Source organism: Eptesicus fuscus, chromosome 3 (genome assembly GCF_027574615.1).
Source record: "Eptesicus fuscus isolate TK198812 chromosome 3, DD_ASM_mEF_20220401, whole genome shotgun sequence".
Taxonomy (NCBI): domain Eukaryota; kingdom Metazoa; phylum Chordata; class Mammalia; order Chiroptera; family Vespertilionidae; genus Eptesicus; species Eptesicus fuscus.
In genome coordinates, this window is record NC_072475.1 from 65,558,859 (window position 1) to 65,570,880 (window position 12,022).

Genomic DNA, 12,022 nt, shown 5'->3' on the forward strand with positions numbered 1-12,022 from the left:
TTCCTCTTAAATGTTGAGTTGAATTGGGATAAACATCTCAGTCTCAGAGAATGAGGAGTAACCCCCCAGCCTCCCCTTTATCCTCTAGTCAGTGATTCTTTATGTGTTTATGTAAAACTAGTGGCCCGGTGCACAAAATTTGTGCACCAGGGCAGCGGGGGGGGGTGGGGGGGAGGTCCCTCAGCTTGGCCTGCACCCTCTCCAATCTGGGATCCCTCTCGCAATCCAGAACCACTGGCTTCTAAGCGCTCACCTGCCTGCCTGCCTAATGCCCCTAACTCCTCCCCTGCTGACCTGATGCCCCTAACTGCTCTCCCCACCTTGTCTGATCCCCCTAACTACCTATGTGCTCTCCCTTCCTCTCCGCACCTTCAGTCCCCAGCGCAGGAGTGCTGAGAGCTCTCCACCGAGGCCCTGCCCCGTCCTGATGCCCCCCTCTGGGCCAGGTGGTGCTGCGTACCTGCATGCGCTTCCGCCAGGGGAGGCTGCCACGGCCGCCTGACTCCCCACTCCGGGTCGGGCTGCGCTGGCCTGCGTGCACTTCCGTTGGGGGGCCACCCCCAGCGGCAGCCTCACGTCCTGGTGGTGCAAGGCCTCACCCCCACTCCCGCCCCCCAGCTCCTGTGTGCACGTACCTTTGACTGATCGTGACTCGGACACCGGAACAAACAAATTAGCATAGTCCCTCTTTATTACATAGGATGCTCATCTGTCTACTTTGTGCACTTACTCATCATTCATGTATTCATTTAATAACTATTGGGGTGACAGTACAGTGCTGTGGGGTTTTTTTAATTATTGTTGAAAATTTTACATATGTCTCCTTTTCCCCTATTGAGCTCTCCCCACCCACTCCCACCCCCCAGCACATGCCCCCACCCCCATATTGTCTGTGAGAACAGTGCTGTTTTAATTAAATAATTAAGACAAGGTACCTCCGGGGGCATCTCCTGGGGAAGCCTCAGCTCTTGTGAAGGCCTCACTGCCCTCGCCTCCTCGGGACTCAGCAGAAAGAAGCTTCCAGAATTGCTGGTGTGGGGGCTTTACTCTACCCTGCAAATAGGACCTACACCCAGGTCAGACCTGGTGGGGACTGGAGTAGGGTCCCACTCGCTGGCCACTTGCCTCCTATGTCGCTCTGCCTGCTGACAGTCCTCCCAGGATTCGGGGAGAGGCTGCCAAACGTGGTGTGAGGGCAGGCAGCAGGGGAGGAAGGATGGGGTGACAATGTAGGATGAGTGATCATACATAAAGGCCTTCATTGATTAGCGACCCTGAAATCACTACGTGCTCTCTTCATCTCTGTTTCTTATACAAATGCTTTCGATATTTTTACTGCAAAAATAAATATCTGCACATGATAAAACGTAAGGTGTAATGGGAGACATATGCATACTTATATGTATCTCTCCCTTCTACCCCAATTGCTAAGTCCTTCATCTCCCTCTCTAGAAGCAAACACAAGTACCTACATTCGGGCATGCGCACACGCACATACATGCTTGTGTGTGTATTCATTTTTACACAAATAGAAGCATAATATATCTACTTTTGCTCCTGGCTTTTTAAAAGTAGTAGTTACTATACAGAATTTAGAGGTCAGCCTCCCAGAACCCAGAGGAGGGTAGAGAAGGGTAGAAGGTATATCTGGAGGGACAAATGGGGACTATCTGGCACACCAAGGAGGCAACAAGGTGAATTGCAGGGACGTAGCCCTGCTACCCCTCAGCCCTCTTCTTACCAGCAAAACGTGCTGAGGTGCCTCTCATCATAAATCATGGTCAGACGCTGATGACAGGAGAGCTCATGGCTGTTTAAACGTTTAGAAGGCCACCAGCTGCCACCCTACTCCTACCTCTGACCCCAGCCCACTCGGGCCAGAAGATGCCAATCTGTGGCCACTGCTCAAAGCTTCATGAGCCATTTCCTGAAGGATACTGACACCAGCTTCGGCAGGATGATACTAATATGACCTAAATGTCATCCCCTCCCCAGGAGAATCGGAGAGTTGGCGAGTAGCTCATGAAGATTCTGGTGGCAGTGCTGTCGTTAAAATCCTCACTAAGCTCTGAGCACTCTTTTTGGTTGTTTGTTTTAATTCTTAGCTGTTACGTCCTTCCTCCCCCACCACCACCCCCCAAATATTGTTCCCTGTAAGTCTCTCTCCAAATTTCTATTCCAAGTGATCTCATCCCTTTTCAGTTCAAAAAGCTCAGAGGAGGTAAAACTTAAATAATAACAGTAAAGAATAAATGATAGTTGCCATTTTCTCATTTCCTCTACATGACACAATATCTTCTAGAGATAATGAAACAGGCTTGGCTAGTTAAGTAATTTCTCTAAGATCGCACAGTTAGTAACTGGCATACCTGGCTCTCACACCTTGGGCTGCCTGCCCTCTGCTACCTCAGAGACCAAGAAGCAGAATGAGGGGCCATGTGGCCGCGGCCTTCTTCCTGCCAACTCACACCTGAGTCTATACCTTCTGAGACCAGATTTGGGTTGGAGAATGCCCAGCTCTTTATGAAGATTGGCCAGGTGTCCCAACAGCTGTTGCTGACAGTGCTGAACAAAGCACAAACATGCCATATCCCACTGGTTAGAGGGACGTGGAGTGTCCAAATCACAGAAAGAAGATTGGTTTTGGGGTCAGAGTGGCAAGAGGAATGTATCCAGGTTCCACCCCTTTCAGTCTGTGTGATGTTGGGTCACTTACTAAACCTCTCTGAGCCACAGCTGCTCATCTGAGAATAAAGTCAGTAATAGCACCTGTGTCACATAATGTTTCCATAATGATTAGGTAAGATCATGTGGATAAAGCCATTGGCATATCACCTGCAAGATATTAGTTTGCTTTCCATTTCTCTTTCAAGAGGGGCAAGCTCCAGGCCCTCTTCTGGGCATTGGAAGAATCTCAACATCTGCTAGTGATGAAGGCAAAACTACAAGGCCCTCCTAGGAGGAGTGGCAGGAGCATTCCAGAACATAGAACAGAGACAAGGACCCTCCTCAATTCACATTGTCCACAATGACAATATCCTTACTGGTCCTCTTCCCATCTCACTGCTGACCGTTGCTGTAATTCCTTGAAAAATCAAATGCCTGTCTCATATTCAGCCACCACCTGCCCCATATCCTGGATTCAAAATGGAGACCTGGCATTCTCAGCAAAGGCTTCCTCCATTCAATGCGTTCAGCAATCCTTTCAGGCCTCCACTCCGCAGGCCCCTTCCTGGGGCTGCATCCCTCCCGCAAGCCTCTGGCTCGTTGCTCAGTGACACTCGCCCCAGCCTCCCAGGCTGCATTCCTCCATGGCACTTAGCACAGCATATGAAAGAGATCACCTGTCTGTCTAGAGCAGTGATGGCGAACCTATGACACGCGTGTCAGCACTGACACGCGTAGCCATTTCTGATGACACATTTGCTGCTCCTGAGGATAAAACATTTGCGAAATAATGTTTTTTTCCTCAAAGTGACACACTACCCGAGTTATGCTCAGTTTTCTGGCGAAGTTTGACACACCAAGCTCAAAAGGTTGCCCATCACTGGTCTAGACTGTGAGCTGATTCAAGGGCAGACACGATGTCAAGCCTCTTCACAGTCCCAGTGTCTGGCATGTAATCATTGGGTTGTTGTTTTTTAAGTGAACTGTGAGCAACACAAAGCTACATGAGACCTCCTACCCTCAGTGAGCTGACAACATAGCAATCAGGATATGTGTGCTAACTACACAAAAGAGGCAAAAGTAAAGAGTTGTGAGACACAAAGGAAGACAGAGTTGCTTCTGAATAAGAAACTCAAGTAAGCCTCCCTGAACGAGGCAGCATGTGAACTGGGGCTCCGTGAGGGTGTAGGTGGGAATCCCTGCTCCTCCAAGCTCCGTGTGGATCAAACGGTGCAGATACCACATGTGGTTTGGGGCCGTATTTTGTGCTCCTCGCTGAGGTCTCATATTTGGCAAACTGCTCTGCTTTCTCCTTTTCTGTCACAGGAGACCCCAGTGTCTGCTCCATCTCCAACCCTGATTTTGTCATCTACTCTTCAGTGGTGTCCTTCTATCTGCCCTTCGGAGTGACTGTCCTCGTCTATGCGAGGATCTATGTGGTACTGAGACAGAGGAGACGGAAACGGATTCTCACTCGACAGAACAGTCAGTGCATCAGTGTCAGGCCCAGCTTCCCCCAACAAGTAAGCATGTGGGAGGGGCAGAGGGAAGACAGCACCCGACTCTGTGATCCCCCAGCCTTGTGTCCAGCAGTGAATGTTTTTGCCTGAACTGCCACTTTGGAGACACACATCTGACCCCCACTTTCTAATCTGCTGGTGTTGGCTCTGCTTTAGAGATAGTAAATTCAATCCAAAAAGCTCAGTGATAGTCTTTCCTAGAGCACATTTTACTTGGGAAGATCATAGGATAGTTTCTAAACATGTTCTGCTTCCCTTCAAAGTCTTTCATTGTCCCCAAATGGCCAGAAGTTCAGATGTCACACAGGGTTCAAAGTTTTAGTGTGACAGTTGCATCATGCACTGCTAGAAGGTTCCCAAGACGGACTTTCTTGCCAGATCACTCATTCCAAAAATTATCAGGGTTCATCAAAATCTCCTTTCTTTACTATATCAGTCCCTGTATCCAGGCATTGACAAGCTGGTAGACTGGGATGCTGATGATGCATTTTTGGGGTCTTGTTAGGCTCTGAAAAGGAGGATTGTTGCCTCAACACTGACCTTCCAATTTTTGGGGTTTTAAGTTCTGCTTATCCCAGTGCCCAGTGTCATAGTAGTTTATCCACAATGAACTTAAAGCATGAGTGGATACATACCAAACATTTGAAATCTTACAGGGAAGGGACAGCAGGAATATTATACAGCTTCTGCCTTTATGGAGCTTGGACTCTAAACAAGCAAATAAGCACACCTCCACCCAAAGTTAATGAGCAGCCCAAAACTGAATGAGATGTTTGCCAAATGTTAAGTGAAGACCATTGAACCCTCAAATATTGAATGTCTTTGAAGTTATGAGAAGAAAGAGATCAATATCCTCAGGAAAGAGGTTCAGAGACAAAGTAAGAACTGAATTTTATCTTTAAGGCATTTGGATGTCTAGATCAATCAGAGTGAGGGTCAAACTCTCAAAGTTGAAGTCCCAAGTTGAAGGCTTGAGTAGAACAAGAATATTGGTCCTCATGAAATAGGAGGTCGTCGCTGGAAGATGAGGATACAAACATATTGTATTTAAAGCATTGTCATCTATATGGTTCAACTGTGTAGAGCTTAACCTACAATTATTTCTCCTTCAACCTACCCTAGTCTTCCTGTCTTCGGCTGCACCCCATTCGGCAATTTTCACTAAGGGCCAGATTTCCGTCAGATGCCACAGGGAAAATGGTAAGCAAACCATGCCTTTAATTGTAGGAAAAGAGTAAGAGATATTTTCTCAAAGATCCTGGCTTGACTTGATTCCACTTCCATTCCAAAATAGAATCTAGCCCAATCCCACATTTGTATCTACAATATAGAACAGCTCTGAGATCCTGCCTGATTTGAGCTTCTGAATAAGAATCAGCAAATGACACTCAAAAAACATATGGCTATTGGGTGAGATCCCAATGACTGGAGCCAAAGCCTCTTGGATGTGATGTGAGGATGCCAGCCAGAGCCACCTGCATTAGAGGGAACTAGGCATCAGTGGAACATATATGAGCAGAGGGGAGGCTAATGTGACACTTTCAAGTGCCCTACTTGTCATTTAATATAGAGAGAAACAAGACAATTTCATGGTCACCTTGACCCTTGTCCTTCTAATTCAAGCCAGCCCTGTCTCCCTAAGCAAGCCAAGTGCAAAATAGAGCGTGAAGGTGTTAAGTATATGACCAGTATTCCTTTCCCTGAACTCCACAGTCAATTAAATATTCAAAATAAGGCTTCAAGTCCTAACCGGTTTGGCTCAGTGGATAGAGCGTCAGCCTGCGGACTCAAGGGTCCCAGGTTCGATTCCAGTCAAGGGCATGTACCTTGGTTGTGGGCACATATCCAGTAGGGAGTGTGCAGGAGGCAGCTGATCATGTTTCTCTCTCATCGATGTTTCTAACTCTCTATCCCTCTCCCTTCCTCTCTGTAAAAAATCAATAAAGTATATTTAAAAATAAAATAAAATAAATAAAAAATAAAAATAAGGCTTCAAAAACCCATAATGAGAAAGGTCTGAGCCTTGCCCAATCTTTGTATAGTTAATTAACCACTTTCTACATAAACCTTGTGTAGCAGAGACTCTTGCTGTTAAAGATTTTTAAAATATCCATATATGTATTGTGTATATAGATAATAGGTTTAAACTTGCCTATAGCAGATCCAATGTCAGAGGAAGCTCTAAGGCCAAAAGGAGAAAAAGTGGATTTTAGAGTATCCACTTGGTTGCTTGGTTATGAAATGTGAGGTGAAGACAATTGAACACCCAAATATTAAATGCCTTTGAGGTTATGAGAAGAGAGGGATCAATATGCTCAGGTAACTTAGTTGCTTATATTACTAAGAAGATAGTAGAGGCCAAGAGTCTGGCATTGCAGGAATGTGGAGAAACGAGTTCTGTGCTGCTATGTGAAAGTAGAGGGCTCTGCCAGCCAGACCCAAAGGAATCCAGTGTTTTCTCCTGTCAGTCTTGGGGGTGGTGATTAGGGTTCACAGAGCTGAAAAAATACACTCGCCAATATATCATCTTAAAAGAATCACTTTCTTTCTATATGACTGAATGTCCACATCTGTAAAATGGAGACAAAGTACCCTAGGTCAGTGTTCTCAGATCTGAGATTTCCTAAGCAGTCTCAAGAATTTGTCCCCAGTCCCCTAGATTCAGAAATAATGCTTTAGAAGTTAAATATTGTCACTTTTAGAAGATCATTAGATGCCAGCATAAACATAACCATGCTCATTCAGATAAAACACAATGTGCTTATATTAATTATTAGAAAACCCCATCAAAATGAAATCCAAATTTTAAAAAATGGAGCACAATTTTAAAATATTTATATCACCTTGAAGGTCCCTTACATTGATTCATTCAACAATGTTTCTGAGTGTGTACAGTGTGCCAGCACTGAATGTCTGTAGGATTGTGATTCCTTGAACTAGAGAGAGATGGTGAGGTTCCTGGTTGCTGACACTAACTTAAGTAGCAAAAGGAATTTCCTGGAAGGATATCCAGTAGCTCAGACTCAATGAGAAGGCTGAAGAACAGCTTTAGAAGATGCTGTTCATGCCTAAGGAAGAATCTGGTTTGAAGACCTAGGACACTGAACATCGATGCCAACACTGCTGGATGAATTCTGAAGTCTCCCTGCTTTACAAGCTCCAATTCAGGGTTCTAGGTGGGAATCTTTAATTGGTTGGGCTTGGTTCATGTTCCAGAGTTCCAGCAGCTGGGTGGGGAGATGGGGAGAGTGAATATCTGGCTGTTTTGTCTTCAGTTATGGAAGTTGAGGGGTTCTGCCTGCTACGCGAGATTAATTTCAAACATGGAAAGCTCAGATGTTGAGTCCACACACCACCACCCCCATACCAGAAATATCCACATATTTTCAGTGTTCTACTCTGAGTCTACTTATCCCAAAACAAATTTTCCCGTTTTTTTCCTGTTTTACAAATGAGGCTTAGAGACATCTAATTAACTTGCACAATGATACATCTACTAAATAGAAAAGATGAGATAAGAATTCTGGGGTTTTCTTTTCTTTAACTTTTTATTGTGGAAAATTTCAAAAATAAAAAAGTAGAAAGACAAATATAACACATGCTACATTAGCATCAGTCAGTTTCAATAATTGTTAACTCATGGCCAATCTCATTTCATCTATACCCCCAGCTACATTCACATAAACTCATTGGATTGTTATGAAGCAAATCCCAAATATCACAGCATTTCAAAATACTTTGTAAGACTCTCTAAAAATAGTAACTCTTTTATAAAACACATAATCATAATACCACATCAAGCTAAATAAATTAATAATATCCTTATTTTCCTAATATCATTAAGCTAGTGGCCCGGTGCACGAATCCATGCACATTGAAAGAAAATTAATTAGAAGAAATATTTTAATATTGATATTCGCCCTTTCTCTATAATAGAAATGTCAACCAATTTCACAGTCGACAATGACGGATCGAAACACATGCGTGTGATTGGCACCAGTGAGAGCTTTATATATATATATATAGATAATAGATAGATAGATAGATAGATAGATAGATAGATAAACTTGCTTAATTAGACCTGCTTTCTGATTTAGCTAAATTTTTTCCAGCCCAGTGAAGCCCCCCAACTTCTCTTTCAGGTAATTGTCAGCAACACAGCAGTAAATATCAACTCGAAGCAGATTATTATTGTAGATCATGCAGGGAGAACAAAGGGTAAAATATTTAACTGCAGCAGTGTTTGACTATATTTTGTGCTGTGAGAAAACCTGAAGTCATTTTCAAGGTCCACCATTTCTTACTTCTTTCCAATCGGGTCAAGTTTCTAAGCTTTCTAAATCTCCGTTTTCCAGCTAATGAAAAGAAAATAGGATTCCACCGAGTCTCCTATCTACCTACTCCAGGACTTCTGTGAGGATCAAATGAGATGAGGCACGGGAAAACACTTCACAGACATTTGGTTAAAGTGTAAAATGTTTCCACCTGGCTATAAAGCAAGTTGTGTTCCTGGACTGAAGAAACTCCAAGGAGGCTAGTCACTAGGAAGAAGAAGCCAGGTGTTGCTATGTAATGTCATTACCCGGTGCCCACAGCCACTGTTTCCGGGCTGGGCTGGGCTGTGGGCTGCATTTTGCACCATGGGGTCTCAGCAATGACAGCTGCGATTTGGTGGGCTGGCGCTCTGAGGTGGTGGCGGGGCCTGTGTCCCACTTGGGGGAAGCTGAGTGTTGCTTTGTCAGCGCCAGGTCCGTGGTGCTGTTTCTCTGTACATGGCCAGTGCGCATCATGGCAGCTCCTACGTTGAGCGTCTGTCCCCTGGTGGTCATTGCACATCATAGCGACAGGTTGGATGGTCGGACACTTAGCATATTAGCCTTTTATATGTATAGATATCCAATATGCAAATTTTTCTCAATTGTCTCATAAATTTTTTACAGTTGGTTTATTTGAATCAAAATTCAAGTAAGATCCATATTTTACAACTGGTAAATGTTATTGTTGTCATCATTGCAATTTATATGTTGAAGAAACTGAGTAGTTTGTCCAGATTTTGTCGCTTACATCCCAGTGGTGTCAGTAACATGTTCCTCTGTATATCCTAGCCATTCTAACTTAAAAAGGCCAGGCTATAATCCTATGCTCTCCTCCTCCAGGGATGATTGTGAAAGTACATGTGGCAGGTACTTTTAAGTGTAGAGTCAGAAGCAGATTTCACTTACCTTAACTTTCCATGGTCCAACCACTCTCAGATGCGCCCTCTGCAGGTGTGTGTGTGTGTGTGTGTGTGTGTGTGTGTTTGACCTGCAGGCTATATAGCCTCTCAATGCTTGGCCTTTATAAATCAAAGGGAAAAAATTATTGCACTATCTATTATTGATCAGATCATGTAAATGTGTGGGGAAAGGATATATTAGCAATTTTGCATCATAAATTATCTGATTATAACACATTTTTTCTTTTTTCTTTTTTATTTTTTTTTATTGATTAAGGTATTACATATGTCCTTATCCCCCTATAGCCCCCCCACCCCCACCCCCACTCATGCCCTCACACCCATAATGTTCTCCAGTTCCATCCATGCCATTTGCAACAGCATGGATGGAACTGGAGAGCATTATGCTAAGCGAAATAAGCCCAGTCAGAGAAAGATAAATATCACATGATCTCACTCATTTGTGGAATATAATGAACAACACAAACTGGTGAACAAAAACAGATCCAGAGACAGAGAAGCATTGATCAGACCATCAAACCTCAGGGAAGGCAGGGGAGGGTGGGGGTGAGGGGGAGAGATCAACCAAAGGACTTGTATGCATGCATATAAGCCTAACCTCTGCAGGTTTTACACAATGTTGGATTCCCCTTCCTTCGTTGCCTCCTCTTTTTCTTTCAGGGGCATTCACAAGATAAGCAATATCCCCAGAAATGTCAAAACCCTCTCTTGTCACACCTACAGCCCCTCTCCCCTGGCCGGACACACATGGAGCTGAGGCGTTACTACAGCATCTGCCAAGATACAGCCTTTGGGCCACCAGGCTTCCAAGAAGGGGAAGGAGAGTTGAAAAAGGAGGCGAGCACTCGGAACTCCCTCAGCCCCACCATGGCACCCAAGCTCAGCTTAGAGGTTCGAAAACTCAGTAATGGCAGGTTGTCAACATCCCTGAAGCTGGGGCCCTTGCAACCTCGGGGAGTGCCACTTCGGGAGAAGAAGGCAACCCAGATGCTGGTCATTGTGCTTGGTGAGTTTGGATCAGGTTGAACTGAGCTGGGTTAGGTTGAGTTGGGTTAGGTTGAGTTCAGTGCAGCTGGCAGAGGATTCAGGTAACCACATTTGACAGAATTGGAAGTCCAATGACTGTAATACTTATAAATGTTTATCATATGACTGAAAAGGGTTTGTGTATAAATGTTAACTGGTGGAAATTGCAAGACCTAGACCAAAATTTATGAAACTCAGCAGGTCACCTTACCAAGCTGCGTTTATCCACTGTGTTTGTTGTCTATCACATGGACTTATAAAAGTGGATGAATTAAATAATAAGTAAGATAATGATTAAGTAAAAGTGTGTGGTATTTACTAGATATTTAATAAATGCTTACTCTAAAATATTAAGTAAAAATAGGGATGCAAAAAACGATGGTCATGTGGTATGATAAAATCTAGATTATATTAAATACAGAGAGAAAAAAACCTGAAAATTAATTCACCAAGATGTCAAAAGTGATTGACTTTGCATGGTGGGTATATTTCTTCGTTCTACTTTTCTGTATTTACCAAATTTTCCATAATGTATAAAACCAGAGCTAGTTTTTATAGTAAATATATATAACTTATTAAATAAATATTAATTTACTTAAATTTAAAAACTTGAGAAATCACAGGTATCACATAGAGTGAAGGTAATTCATCCTCTTGATTATCACTGACAAACCACGCCTCCTCATACCTCAGGGGCTTTATGAGAACCCCTAGATGTAATCTCCTCAACAGCAGGAATTGTGTCAATTGTGTCTTTAGGGTCTTCTTTCCTGTCAGAGCCTAACATCAAGTCTTGATGGATAGACATTAAATAAATATTTGGTTTAAATTAACAAGTAGAAAAAACTAGTAAAGAACTACCTAAAAGTCAAACTAGAAAATTGATTTAGGAACAAAGGCCTAAGATGAATCAAAGATATTTTGATGTTTTCTCATTAAAAAAAAAAAAAAAAGTGGCTAATCACACCTACTTCACAGGGTTGGTTTAAAGATTAAATGGGTATGTAAAACTTCCTGCATAGTAACGGACATAAAAGAAACAAGCCTGAGTCATTTTCATGTCATAACAAAACAAGTACGAAAACCTGTTATCCAGTTTTTCTCTCCCTTTGCGATCTAGGGACCTTCATTGTCTGCTGGCTGCCCTTCTTTTTGACCCACGTCCTCAATACCCACTGCCCAGCATGCCACGTGTCTCCAGAGCTTTACAGAGCCACAACATGGCTGGGCTACGTGAACAGTGCCCTCAACCCTGTGATCTATACCACCTTCAACGTTGAGTTCCGTAAAGCCTTCCTCAAGATCCTGTCTTGTTGAAGGAGAGGAGAGAACACCTCCTGTGTCCACCTTTAGCTGCCATGCCATTGGGCCATTGGCCAGGGCCTGCTCCTAAAGACTCTGCCATGACCTCTGGCATGTAATAGGAAGAAGATTGCTGAAGCCAGGATGTCTCTGAGTGGCACACGTAATCAACTGCTTCCTGCAAAACAGAATGTTCTACCTCCCCAGCTAAAACCTGACTTCATCGTGGTAATCTTCAAATGTTTGGAAGGCCCCTGAGTAATAAGCAATA

At 43.6% G+C, this 12,022-nt stretch overlaps 1 protein-coding gene across 2 annotated transcripts in view; it reads left to right on the forward strand.

Moving 5' to 3' along the window:
* DRD3 (dopamine receptor D3) overlaps nucleotides 1-11,766 on the forward strand; it is a 35,706-nt gene extending 23,940 nt beyond the window's left edge. Inside the window, exons 4-7 of one of the 2 annotated variants that reach the window (XM_054711925.1) lie at nucleotides 3,994-4,190; nucleotides 10,147-10,282; nucleotides 10,382-10,429; nucleotides 11,570-11,766. In XM_054711925.1, coding sequence (XP_054567900.1) covers nucleotides 3,994-4,190; nucleotides 10,147-10,282; nucleotides 10,382-10,429; nucleotides 11,570-11,766 — 578 coding nt within the window. Of the gene's footprint in view, nucleotides 1-3,993; nucleotides 4,191-10,146; nucleotides 10,430-11,569 lie in introns of both variants that reach the window. The other variant, XM_054711917.1, reaches the window with a different exon arrangement.
* The last annotated feature ends 256 nt before the right edge of the window (nucleotides 11,767-12,022 follow it).